The sequence below is a fragment of the Lissotriton vulgaris genome, chromosome 5 (assembly GCF_964263255.1).
Source record: "Lissotriton vulgaris chromosome 5, aLisVul1.2, whole genome shotgun sequence".
Lineage (NCBI taxonomy): Eukaryota > Metazoa > Chordata > Amphibia > Caudata > Salamandridae > Lissotriton > Lissotriton vulgaris.
The window spans coordinates 303,135,395-303,149,854 of NC_141693.1; the positions used below are offsets into that span (position 1 = coordinate 303,135,395).

At 45.3% G+C, this 14,460-nt stretch overlaps 1 protein-coding gene across 3 annotated transcripts in view; it reads right to left on the bottom strand.

Annotated features, from left to right (window-relative positions):
• NADK (NAD kinase) overlaps positions 1 to 14,460 on the bottom strand; it is a 408,294-nt gene that overhangs the window by 141,645 nt on the left and 252,189 nt on the right. For all 3 annotated transcript variants that reach the window (XM_086921524.1, XM_086921526.1, XM_086921525.1), the window contains one exon: positions 8,633 to 8,716. In XM_086921524.1, the coding sequence (XP_086777650.1) occupies positions 8,633 to 8,716 (84 nt within the window). The remainder of the gene's footprint in view (positions 1 to 8,632; positions 8,717 to 14,460) is intronic.

Genomic DNA, 14,460 nt, shown 5'->3' on the forward strand with positions numbered 1-14,460 from the left:
ATGCTCAAAGCACTGCACTTCTGAAGCATTGGACATGACTACATGGTAGAGTCTGGCTCTATAGAGGTTTTTGTGGCTCCCCTTTACCAGTCTCTAAGCAGATCCCCAATGGATGATGTTTCCAAGGGGACCTGCAAACATCAGCTATACCTGGAGGGCCAACTGGATCACTAGGAAGCATACATATCCAGGACGGACAACTACATCTGGACCAGGACTGCCACTGCAGATGAGGGAGACTGGAGGCTGTGACTGGTCCTCATGGTTCAGAAGTAGTACATGGGTTGGTAAGTGCTACTTAAGGGTTAGAAGGATCTGCACTAGGACTGTCAGGAACTTCATCAGGACTGGAGGCTGAAGGTGGGGGGCAGACTCTCTAGTCAGAACGTTCACATTCACAGTATTCTACAAGTATGAGCTGTATATGGAGGTCATCAGTAAGGCAAAACCTACCATTAGCACCAAAAAAAGTTTGGGGAGTGGGGTTAAGTAACTCCTGGTCAACCTGATGGTGGTACAGGGGATAAGACATGCCTAAGTTAATCTACAATAGAGTCCACTTTCTCTGCAGGGAAATTGCCAGTGGCGAACTCACAAGGGCGCGAGTTTCAAAGAATCTGGCTACTGGCCCTGAACGTGAGCAAACAAGACCAGACAGGGAGGACGTGCCCTCTCTGTAATGGGTCCACGTCTGTGGAACAACCTTCCCTTCTCCCTTAGGCAGTGTACCAGCCACTCAATCTTCAGGAAGAGTCTGAAGACCACTCTGTTTCAGTACTAAAGCCTACCTCTCCTTGCACCCTCCGACAGCACTGCGCGGAGATACACCTTCGGGTGTGATTCCGGCGCGCTACAAGCCTATAAATAAATAAATATAAATAAAACACCAACTCCTTCGAGCACAATACCAACACGGAATGTGGTTGAGTCACTTATCTAGGGGCATGGTTTACCTCCCAACAATTCTGCTGCAGTTGACTTTTGCAAGAGGCAGGCTCAGTGGTGGACAGTCTCACACTAAGATTCGCTTATTGTTGTCTCAGTTGAGATTTGGGATCCACGGGTGGTCACGTCGGTCATTTGCCTCCTTAATGCCACGTGAACAATGTGGGATCTGGCAAATACGTTGCGGGAAGAAAAGGAGATAGATCTGCCAAGTCACATAGGGCAACAACAAAGAACACCCACCGGAGATGCTGCACACAGCTCCCAAATTCAAAGTTTCTACAGTCACTAGAAGGAATTCATACTTGGTCCTCTCACTGGCATTATGGAGGGAGCTTTGTGTACCCTCTCCTTGCAACACAGAACTCAAAAGTAGAGACTAACTTCAACCAAGTGTGCAATAGCGACTTGGGACCAGTGATACCAAATGAGGAGATTGTCTTGATTTGACAGAGCAATTAAGTATTCAGAACAGCTACAGGTTTGGTTTGGCGAAGAGCCCCTAGCTCACAAGTGCTTTTAGACTCTATCTTGGACTGTGATAACTGAATCAATTTGTGATAGGATCTCTCCAACTGAGTAGAAACCAGTCTCACGATGCAGCACTTTTACCCAGAGTTACTTGTACTACTTGCATATCAGGCGAATAGAAGAACTCCACATGGAATGTGGAGGATCTCTTGATAGAGTGCCCTGCTACAACGGCAAGAGAAAGGGAGTTCAGGTTCTCAACCAGTTACAGAGACCCTGAACTCATCAACTGACTCTTCTCCATGATGATGAAATTCAAAGGGCCCATTACTATGCATGCCAGTCAGGCAGCTGGAGAGGGGCTACATACCTAAGGTAATACCCACACAGTATAGGCATGCAGCAGATGACCACTCCCTAAATAAGTGACACAGATGTTACCAGAAAATAGTTGGTGGCATTGACAAGCTTGGCTTAAAACTGGAGTGTTAAGCATAAGCTACCTAAGTTGATGGAAGGCATTGATGAAGCAGGATTAAGCTCACAGGTTAAAGAAAAAACAAAAGAGTCAAAGATTAAGAGGGATAAGGCTCCATGCTACGAAATTTCAGAGGATGATAGAAGCATGCACCATATCTATGCAAAAACAGAACAGGCAAGGACTTGAATAGGCTCGAGGAAGGGTCGGGGGGCTGCCTTGTATCCAGGGTACAATGTGCAAAGCTCTGATTTAACAGCTTTAGACACAATTTACTCTCCTGCTAGTATGCGGCCTGCGACCTCTAAAGTTGAGAAGGGGGCATAAGATGTATTTAGTAAGCAGGGAATTTTATTTGACCTACAAATAGATCATAACATATTAATTTTCATGGATCATAGCCAGAAGCAAATATTTACTTCATCCATTTGTGTTCTCACGTGGTGTCTTAAATATGCACACTGATGTGGAGAGAGGATTGCGAGTGTGACAAGGAGTGCAAAAGTAAACAAGTGGTCGTGGTCTTTCCTTTGGAGAGTTATACAGCATTAGGGCTCTGCAACAAAGTCAATATAGTATTTTTTTTAAAGGTGAGCTGGCGGTCGTGTCATCCCACCAGCGTGTGCATGCAAAGGAATACCACGGTTATTTTCTTTACTCTCTTATTTACTGATCCAAGATGGCGTCTGTCCCCATAAAGGACTGTGCATGTTAGGTGGAGAGGAACAGACCAGGGATGGACGGAATGAAGAGGAAAAACAGTATACTAGGGGTGGGAGCTAAAATACAAGAGGGAGACAACACCACAGAAGCGCACAGGAGAGAGAGAGACAGCAACAGAGAGCAAAGTGTTGCTGGGGAAGCACAGACTGGAGAGAACAGCGTGGGGGGCAAAAGCACACCAACAAGAGACAGCAACAGAGAGCAATACAGATTTGGTGGAGAGAAGCACACAAGGGAGACATCTGAAAAAAAACGCACAGTCTCATGGAGTGCTTAAGCAAAAAGAAAAAAAGTAGTTCCCTAATAGTGAGCAGTGGAAGGGCACAAGTAAAGAGGTTATGATCCAGGGGAAAGACAAACACAAGATAGACAAGGTACGATATCAAATAAGTAATATGCAAATGTGAGAAACAATAAAGTCAACCAATTGTAAACAATTGGAGAGCTTTAAGCACACTCTTTTGACCTTCATAAGCTGTCCGGTGGGCTCAGTCTACAAAGCGCAATTATGATCAACAAGTATGATTGGCTGCACTAACTGGAATCTTAAAGCAACCTTACTGAAAGACAAGGCGGAGGGAGCACACTGCCTCTCATCCCAGCACTGTTCATCCCATTGCATTCTGGTCAATTCAGTGCGCTTATTTTATATGAGCATAAGTAGTAGAGAGCAGAGAAAAATCAACCCTTTTGTTTAAAAGGCTCCCTTGAGCCAACAAGCTCACCTGAGATGCATCTGTGTGCCTGTGGAGTGGTAGTGTGACCTGTGAAGGCTTGGGTAACATTTCAGCAACCCCGATGACTTTTTCTGCTCTCTACTACTTCTGCTCACTAAAGGGCAAACCCAAAAACACGTGTCTGGTGATAACAGCACTACCTGCACATAGTTTGGTGAAACATGTCAGCAATTTTGAAGTAAGCATACTGTGTTTACCAGAATGCAATGGGGTGAACTGTGCTGGGATGAGATGCCGCATGCTCCCCCCCCCCCCCCCCCCCCCCCCCCTTGTGTTCAACCTTCCTCAAAGGTTTACTCTCCCCACTGATCCCTAGCAACATTTTTAAGCCCTAAAACCATAATAATTTTGGGACTTGCATCAGGACAGGTGAATAATCTAAATAACAATGGAAAATGAAAACAAGGGTGACATTGTAGCACGTTTAAACGTGGTGCCTTTGAAGATGTGGCTAGATAAAAGCTCAATAGGAAAAGGCTTAGGTCGGTTACGTCTTATATGTGTCTTTCTCAGAGTGGAAGTTGTGCAATTTTTCAGTATTATTTGGTTGGAATTTCGCTATAATTCGATTATGTGTTTTTTGATTAAGGCAGAAATTGAATCATTGTGTGTATAGTTTGCCCTGGGAAGATATGGTGCATAGTCTAGTAGTACAAGTATGTAGGAGGAACAAGCTTGACAATATTTTTGAACGTTTGCATTTACCAATGGCACCGCCTTTTTGTTGCAGACGTGAAGACAGTGTTGAAAAAATTGAAAGTAATCCATGGAAATAAACAAGAATGTTACTATCCCGATTTTTCTATTACGCGTTGCTGTATATGTGGTTAGGAGTGTGTTCTGCTGAGCCGTTATTCATCATAAGAAACATCTGTTCCCGATAAATGAAATTAACTTAGTTATTGAGGAAACCTTGCCAATGCTCTCTAGTAATGTGCTTACTGCGGACAATGACTTCACATTTCTCTCCAATCACTCACTGTTAGCATGAAATTGGACGAAAATAATGATGTGGCCTTGAAAGGCACCAGAAGGCTTTTCATGGAAGAACTGGTGAATCGAATGGGGCACGTGAAAAACAAAATCAGAAAACACACTGAGACTATTTAAGTCTTGGATAAATGTGTGACGGGTCGCACGGCGTACTCAAGCCTACAAGATTGCGCTGGAGTGGGCACAGTGAATGCTTCTCTCGCGTGCAAGCTCTCCCTATGCCCAAGGTCTCGAACTCAACTCCTGCTATAACAGCCGACACCACATCACATTTATGACAGCAATAACAATCTGCCTCTTGTCACTAACCTCATCCTAGGACAGACCAGCCACGCTCTTAAACAAGCATTGACATAGCCAATAGGTGTCGCTTTTGGGACCTTATAAGTATTTACTTATGCAGCACAATATCTTTGGTGCATCAACCGTTGCATTGCTAAACACTATTTACGTTAAAATGTTTCCAAAAACTTTAAATTTACATTTTGATACAGAAAAGGTACGATGTGAAGAGAATGTTGTTTGTGTGTAAGTAACAGGGATGGAGCCCTCATTTTGAACTGGACTGGAGAAATAAAAAAAACTATCTTTATTTATTGAGTGGTGTTGGCAATAACATAATAAAACCAGGGGAGCGGACTCAGGAGCAGGAAGACTGAACAAGGGGCGGGAGGGCCGTAAAATGGAGAAAGGGAATCGGCGAGAGTGGCAGTAAAATGGAGAAAGGGGAGCGAGCGCGAGGGACATACGAGAGGTGAAAGCTCCCGCTCCTGAAATACCCAGGGGGTAGCCTTGGCAAGGTGCAACCTGCTGCTCCCAATAGAGGGCGGAACAGCATAGATAAATGGGACCCAATATGGCCCCCAAGGTAGCCGAATTGCGGGGCGGTATGTACCCAGCACCGGGTGTCAGACAGTCTTGCAGCCTCCTCGCAGTCAGGTACGCGACACAACACCAACAGGGTGAAAGACAGTACACATGTCCCTAACTTTACCTCTGAGACCCCAACCAGTGAAACTCCAGGGTGAGAACCCATAACCTATGGAGTAAGAGTCAGAGACCTTGAACATTGGCCTCAGTGTATCCTAATGGGAAAACATTTTAACCGCTAATGGTAGCATCACCAGACTTGATTAAGTGTGTTAGCTTCTGCACATACTTAAATCACGGAGCAGCGCGCCCCGGCCGGGCCAACCCGCAACCGGAAATCCCAGTCAAAATGCACAGCTGTAGTCAGAGGGAGGAGTGGCGTGCCTGCACTCGCGGCCCTATCCCAGCTACCTCCCAACAATGGGGCGGAAACGGCGGTCCAAGGCATAGCGATATGTGACATCCCCATAGGAAGTGAGGTACGCTCCTGCCCCTGCTCTCCAAAGCACGTACAGTCGGAAGAAAATGAAGGAGAGCGGCTGCCGGACCTGCCAGTCTCCTGTCCACAACTGTTTCATTTTGAGTTGGGCTTCTGTGTCCTTAGACCGTAATGAGGGACGCGCTCCTTTATTCAAGCACTCTGCATGATAAAATATAGCGGTATAAAGGAGCCCCATTTGAAAGAAACGTGAATGTTTAACTTTCAAAGCTCAGGAAAACAACGCCTTTGGCACTGACATAAAATAAATAGTAAATCATTGCTTCTTCAAGTAACCAAGATAGTAGAAACAAAGGAATGTTGGCCCGGGACCCCTGCAACGCCGGTAAGGGCGAGGCATGTTTGGTGGGAAAGGCGGTGTAGCCCCGCGGGGTTCGTGCACTCGGCTCAGTCCATCCCAAAGAATAGCAGGCCGTAGCACAGGACAACACTGGGTCACATACTGTCAGCCACTAAATACATTCTCAACCCCACCAGTCCTGGACGGAGCTTTCCATTGTTTCCTCTAAGGTGTTTAGTGTTGGGCCTTTCTATTGAGACACAAGGAGGCTGACCCTCTGGTGGTCTAACATTTACCTCTAGCCAGGTCTCGAAAGGGGTGCCTTGGTGTTGCCTGTCGGCTTCTCAGTAGGGCAATGGTTTCTTATGAAGAATCCTCTAAACAGTAGTTTGGTGATGTTCTGTCCTTTTTCTTTGTCTAACCTTCTCTTTCAGCACCAACTCTGGGCCTTTAGTGATCTGCAACCTGAAGCTGTGAACTATGCTTCTGAACCCAAAAGCAGAAAACAGAATTCAAAGATGGTCAACACGCACTGGGGCACTGTAGGTGTACGTCTCAGAGGGGGTGGGTTTACCCACATACTGGTTGATTCCCAAAGGATAAAAAAAAAGAGGAAAATAGGGACATTTCCGACCCAACTTCTAGACAGTGGAGTAATGTACAGCATGTGAATCTAAAATAGATTCACAATGCAAAACGTACACTTGCTTCAGCCTGAAAGGGATTCTGTTTAATTGGGGGAGTAGAGTACTGCCTTAAAAAGACAGAACTCCTCAAGTTGAAGATGAACGCAAGGGTTTCTTGAGGAGGGGCCTGACCTCCTCATGACATTATCATCTTGTAATTGTTGGGTGCTTCATCTATTTCCCAACATCTTGAAGAGATGCAAATCCAGATTCGACAAAGAGGGTTGCAAAAAAGAGATCTTTGACTTCCAAGTTAATTTGTAATTTTAGTTTAAAAGTTGTCTACATATACGTTTTCAGTGAATCAAACTCCATAGACCATCCGGAATATATTTTCAATGTGTGGCTGCCACACTGCTTACTAGACAATTTAAGAGGTGGAAACATGGCATTACCTCGCTCTTCGAAACTGAAATTACTTATTACGAAACTTTAAAATGACATTTTTAGCTGTAGAAGCCTTTGCATTTAGAGGAAGTCCAATGTAAAACGAATCTGTACATTCCTGTTAGTCTCTGCAATTCAAAATATTTCTTTTTACTGTGGAGGCAGACATAGATGGGTATGTGCTGCCAGTTTCGTCCCTTCTGTTTGGGGCCCGGTTAAGAATAAGATTGAATGATTGCTCACTATGGACCGCATATATTTCTTTTTATTTTATGTTCTTTTTCCTTACTTTTAGGATTATTGAATCTGCCTGAGCCTCTATTTTTATTTTAGTTAGGCTTTCCCCTTTTATTACATTATGGCAGTTGCAGTGCATTTATCCCTAAGATGGCCGCAGCTTATTCTTTGACACTGTTCAGCCATCCACTAGTCGTTTTGGCTGTACTGTTTATTGAGCCTTCCCCTTGTATATCGGTACAGACTATGCTGGGCGTTCACCCTTACGATGAATCAGGTAATAAGAATCACAGGGCAAGCAAGTGTCATGATCAAGGTGTGGGATGAAAGAGTTCTGCAGCATCCTATCAAGACAGTCATTCCGCTGTGCAGGGCTGCTGTAAGAAGGCAATATGCTCATATTTAAAGGGGCAGGAGGCAATGCAGTTTCATACCATAAGACTGTACATGTTTGCAACCATGATGTACTAGGCTGAAAACTGGAGGTTGAGGCACGGAGACAAATCGTCTCAAATTCACACCATGCAAAATTTGATTTTGTGCATTTATTCGGGTGAAAAATATCACTTTGAGATTAATTTCTGGAGTAAAAACCCCAGGATCTCCCTTTTTAATTTCTGCTTTTCCAAAATGACAGACCATTTTTGCAGGGAATTCAGAGTTAAATCTCGGTTTTCTCTCCTATCACAAAACTTAACAACACCATAAAAGCTACAACAATCTTAACACAAACTGTCTCGGGAACCAAAGCCTTCGCCTTATAAAGTACCCTATTACCATGTCCTTACCTTGTCGCTTATCTTACACCTAACTCTCATCACATTTAACTTGATCCTATTTTAAACCGATTAGTTTCCATTCCCCTAAATTTAACTCAAACCCTACTGCTCACCCTAGCCTCAAATCTAACAGTTTATCTAACCCTTGGCCATAGCCTAATATTTAATATGTCTCTAGCACTTTTTTCTTTAAAGGTTTTCGTTTTCTAATGTCTTTTATTCGGGAATTTTTGTGTTACAATGTTTTTCTCACGAGAAAATGCGCAAGGCATCTCCAACCCTCCTAAACTCAGCCTTAACATGGAAGAAAACTACACAGCTAACTATACACTGAATTCTTTCTAACTGTTGCAGGCACTGACATAAGATGGAGTGGGTTTGTCTCAATGTATTTAAGCGTAAATACATAGTGTGAATGCATATAAAAATAAATCTCAAGTATTTCGAAGAGGGGCATATGGAGCAGAATCCAGAGTTTCAACAAACAAAAGTGCAGACACGACTGAAATCAAATAAAAAATACAAATGTGATAATGTCGGTACTCACATGATGGTTTTGGGGTTCTGCAGTACGCAGGCCTTTGGTCCAAACGTGGTCACAGGACATGGTCCGTGCATGGATCGTGTCCTCCTATTGAAAGAAAATAAAGAACTTGTTTAACGATCAAGCACTTCATTTGGGTAATCAGAACATTTTAAATAAAAAGGACTGGAAAGGCATTCAAAGCACAGTAAAGCACATAACCATCACAGAAGAAGGCCAGTGAAATTGCAGACATTCTGCCAAAACACAGCTACGAATCAGGAAAACCTTGACTTTCATGGAAAAATGAAATCTACAATCTTCATGACAGCAGGAAAGAGGGCAAATGGAGAGCTGACCTGCTGATGCAATAGCATCCAGGCGTCCCTTTGCTTTTGGCACACTCCGACAGAGTAGACAACAAGCACTTCCAATGGCAAGATGCACTTGGAGAGTTAGTCTTGCCTACAAACTACAAGATCTCAAAGGAGATCGAATCACGGATCTTGAGGTAGCAGAGCAGGTTGTTTGAGTTTACTTCTGGAAGTGCCTGAGGTAGGATGCACCAGTGTGACATTTTTATTAAAGACCAGTACTTTTTACAAGCAGGGAGAATCAGTAGCATGTCACACCCAACATATGACTGCTTCTGCTCCAGCCCTAAAAATAACTCAGTGGTACTGGCGAGCTGAGAGAATTTCTCTGTACAGCGGCTGACACTTCAAAATGAAACCAGCTTTTGCTGAGCCCTGAATAATATCGAACCCAAGAGCACTGAGATTTAAAATATGCATTATTTGAAAATTGCTACAGCATACCCCGTTGAGAAACTCGGCAGGTGGTCTAACCACATAAAAAGCCACAGGAGGACAAGGATCGTACATTTCGAACCAAGTTTCCATTCTTCTGCCCAAAATATCAAAATAAAAATACATAAATATGTTAACATACAGAGACTTTCGGTCCGCCCTCGTAATCCATTGATCTGTTTAGGTGTCATTCACATTTTTCTTACTGACCAGTCAGCACACTGTTAATCACAGGGTTTTCAGAGGGCACCTTTAATGTGGACTATGGGTACTAAATATTATTCGATGCAATACTGGGGTCGGCATGGATTTATCAATACAATCTGTTTAATACCAAACATCATAGGTTTCGGTGAAGCCATCGTAGACCTGGGAAAGTTACTGGTGCCTGTACTTGCAATGACTTCTCTGTTCACTTGTACTGTCAGTAATTTAACTGTATAGCACAGGGACAGATGTGCAAATGCTAATATGTTATGAGATGGAATTTAATACACCATGGCTTTTCCCATATCAGTAAAGTTGTATGGCTGAATTAAAAAGATTTCTGTACAGTGTTTGTGGACATAGTAGACAGGGTGTATGCCATGTCTTTTTAATGTTTATTTTGTGTACATCATTTTACGCAGCCTGGATTTTTAGTCTGTGTGAGTTGATTCGAGGCAACCATTCGAGTGGCACAATGCAAGCTGTAGTTAGAAGGGACCCGCCTTACTACCAATGCTCTCATTACCAGATTTACCACTTACTGGGTGTGAGAAGGTGGCCTGATATGCAGTGCTCACTATTCTAGTGAACACTATGTATCAGTCCAGCAACCCTTATTGATGATTGGTTGTAAGTCAACCTTATAGACCAGCTATCCTAGTAGCGTGGATACGAGCAGTCTAAGGCTAAAGACTCGAGAGGGCGTGTTAAGCCAGCTGTTATACCACACATATACCCCTTGAACACCAAGTGAAAGGACACCACACAAGTGTTATGAAAATAAACAGGATATTTATTAAGAATCACAACAGCCCTGTACTCTTTATGAGGACAGGGTACTAAGCACCAACCAAAAGTCTTACAAAAATACTTAAGTTAGCACAGTATATACAAATGCCCGAGGGGCACGGAAAACCATATACTAGAAAAGTGGAATGCGAAATTACTAGCAGGTAAGTACAGTACTAATAGGCTTTGGAATCGCTAGGACTTGACTATAGAATCGTTAGATTACTTCTAGGAGACCCAGGGGACTCGGGTGCAGTGTGTGCACTCTCACGCGAGATGCGGGACAAAGTCTATGGTAGCTAGGAATTGCAAAGTTAGTGTTCTCGGGCGAACCCGACCTGGTAGGGAGAAAACGAAAGTGGATCCTGACCCTTGGATAGTGAGGCTATGCTGGGGCACCGAAATGCCGAAGTTACCTAGCCCAGGGGCTGCAGCTGCATAGGACTCAAAAGACGTCAGGAATCCTCGTTGCCGGACCAGGAGCCTGGAAGAAAGAAGTTGCTGGCAGGCGACCAGTGAAGAAAGTTCGGTGGATCCAAGCCTGGATCGATGGAAGATGACACCTGAAAGCAGAGGGGACCAAGTTCGAGACTACTAGCCAGTAGTCAGTGGGCACCAGGAGGGCACCGGATGGTAGCCACCTCGACAAGGTGAGTGGGTGACGCTGTGCTCGGAGATCTCCCGGACCAGGAGGCGTTGTCGGCGACCAGGAAGGAGGATCGAGCTGTCCCACGAAGATAGAAGCTGTCGGCGTCGCTGGACCCAGGATTGGGCAACAAAGCCTTGGCAAATTCAAGCCCATGCGGTGGACCTAAAATGGCGTCTGGAGTGGACCAGGAGGGTCCGGGGTGCCTCTCTTAAAGAAGGAAGCAAGGGCCAGTCTGGAGCAACCAGACCAGCAGCAGTGATGTCGTCGGGCGTCGTTCAGAAGGCCACAAGCCAGCCGGCTAGTAGCCAAACAACGCGGTGCACAGCAAACAGCAGAAGGGCCCCACGCCGATCGTGGAGATGCAGGGAGGCTGATCTTGGGTGCTGGAGCTGCGCAGGGTTGGGGCTTCTCGGACCCCAAAGCACTCACCAGTGGAAGACTCGGTGGGCTTGTTATGCAGAAGTCGTGCAGTCTTGGCGATCGTCGGTCCCTCGAGGTCTCGTCGCACTCACGGTTCTCAGCTTTGCTGTAGAGGTGAGTAGAGGTCAGAGGTGCCAGGGAAGCCGGGTCTCGTCGAGCTGGGTCGTCGGATTCGTGAAGAAGGACTTGCAGCAGACCGCAGTGTTCTTAGGATGGTGCCCGCTTGATGCAGGGTGACTACTCCTTAGCCACAAGGGAGAATCTTGAGGAAGAAATCTTGAAGTCCTTTCGAAGAAAGTCGTGTCTTGATTCCAAAGATGATCTAATTTGAACAGGGGGCCCGCTCCCATCTTTATACTAAAAAAGGGGGCTGACCCGGTGACTAGGTCCTGCCTATGGGTGGGACTAGGAGGGGGGTGGTTACACCCCTCTGCCATGCCGGACTTCCCCAGGCCAGGGGCTGGTGTGCCCCTGGAACTGGTTCAGACCGGCCTACGCGTAGTGAGCACCGGGGTGCCACTCAGCAGTCACCTTCCTGAAAAGCCCTGCCTACCCAGGATACACAAAACCATGTCTGGGACGGTGCTAGCACCGCCCCGGACAGGAAACCCTTTGTCCAGGCCTCCCTCGCTGGAAGGACTCCCAGCAGCAGGAGGTCAGACTCGTGTCTGTGGTGGCAGCATCCATTTTGTGGAGCTGAGGCTTCAGTTAACTTTAACCGGGGTTCACAGTTACATACATGTCGTGTCCCTCTAGAAGGGTGGAATGCTAACCCCGTCGCCAGAATTGGCGAGGGGTTAGTATTCCAATTCGTATGACACCTTACTCGACATGTTTTGATGAAGCAATACCAAAGTTAGCATTTAACCGCGAGGATTATAATGCACTTAAGAGTATATGGTATGCGATATCATGGAACAGCTATTAGGACTTGGTTCCGCAAGCTGCAGACAGGCTCAGCTCATGCCAGAGCACCATCTCACACGATTCCAAGCACTCTGCCTTCAGGATTGTCAAGGCCTGCCATAGGAGTGACTGATAGGAATCTGTGTGCCCATTTTAGGGTTAGGTATAGGTATACTACAACTACAGCAAAGGGTGATTACACAACTTTGCCCCAGCTGTCATGCAGCCAGTTGTGTCAAATTTAGGAGGCCAGCCAGGGGTGGCATAATACATGCTTCAGCCCCTGGTAGCCCTGGGTACACCCATGCCCTGAGTTACAGGGTCTGATAGGGTGGCCCAGTACCAATTGGAAATGTACCTAGGGTACATGGAATCCATTTTACAGAGAGAGCAGTAGGCCTGGGGTCCTGATTGGCCGGGCCCCAGGTCCACTATGTCAAAAACCAGCTAAAACACAGGGCAAAAAGTTGGGGGCAACCATAGTCAGGAGGTACCTTCCTACACTGGGGAATTGCAGAGGTGCAAACGTTGCGTAGGGGTTCCCACACAACACCCATGGATTTTGATGCTGCCTCAGATTTACAAAATCATGTAAACCTGGTGCAGTGCCAAAACCTTATGCCTCCCCAGTAGAGGCATAATGAGATTTTTTTTTTTATTTCCCCTTGTTTTTCCTCCTTCCAGGTGTGCTGCATTCTGCAGTTCATGTAGAAAGAGGAAAACGCCTCTCTGGATTGATTTTGTGAAGGAAGGTGCCCCTTCCTGTGCAAAAACAGTTCTGCCTATGTTGGTGCTAGGCAGCAATTTGTGTGCCAACGCAAGGGAAAAGGACAGGAATGCACTGTGTTTTATAAATACAGTGCTTTCCTGCCCTTTCACATTGGCGTAGGGCAGCGCAGCAAGAATACTTGGGGCGCTGCTCTAGGACAATTCCTCATAAATGAGGCCCTTTGTTTTTAGCTGTACCTCTGACCACGCCCCCATGCTCACTGACCTTTGAGATGCTAAACACTGTTTAATATTATTTCCCCACCGTAAAAATGATTTGCAGTGGGAATTGGGGGCATTTATGGTTGTCGATAGTTGTCAATGATGAGGAGCACCAGGGTCTAGACATTTTTGTCAGGAGGGGGTCGTTAAACCTTAAAGTTTTTGACAAGGAGGTCTCTGCATCAAAAAGTTTGAAGACCTGTGCTCTAAGAACTATATTTTCATTCATCTTTAAAAATTAATAACGCCAATTCTACTTATTGTATTTTTTTTTCGTTTTGGTCTTGATTTATTCATAAAATTGTCTATTTTTCTAAACCTTTGTGGACTCCATTTGTGGTGTTTTAATTGTGTTACTGTGTGTGTGTGTGTGTGTGTGTGTTGCACAAACACTTTACACATTGCTTCTTTAGATAAGCCTGACTGCTCCGTGCCAAGCTACCAGAGGGAGAGCACCGGTTATCTTTTAGTGTGTATCTAGCTTACCCTGACTAGAGTTGTGGTCCCTACTTGGACAAGGTGCATACCTCTGCCAACTAGAAACCCCATTTCAAACAAACAGTTTGTCAATAATGACAGAAATCTTGACTGTGAAGTCAAGTTAGATATTCTCTACTGGTTTCAGATACTTGGAATGCTTGGGCGACCTTTGAATCGGATATAGTGGGTTGAAACCAACCTAAGGGGGTTGGGAAGATAAAACGCAAGTACAATTGACAGGACACTAGGCTCCAGAGAAACAGATTGTGCATATAAACTACTATGAGCACACAGCTGCCACTTTCTTCACAATACAGCTAAATATAACGTTTGGTTTTCAGGAATGTTAAGGATGGCCAGGTCTGCAGAACTGAATGCAATCCCTGAAATCTGCCTTTCCATTGACATGAATTGTCGGTAACATGCATCGCCTCTCTATTCTGCAAGATTAATCGTTCCCCAAACCCTCTATCATTTCTCTGCCTGAAAGGCCTTGTCACCTTGTTTCACATCTCCCGCGTAATCTTGTGTTATAATAACCCAAAGGCCTTACTGCCGTTCGCTAACCATTAAACCCTCACCTCGCACCTGCGCTGCAGGTC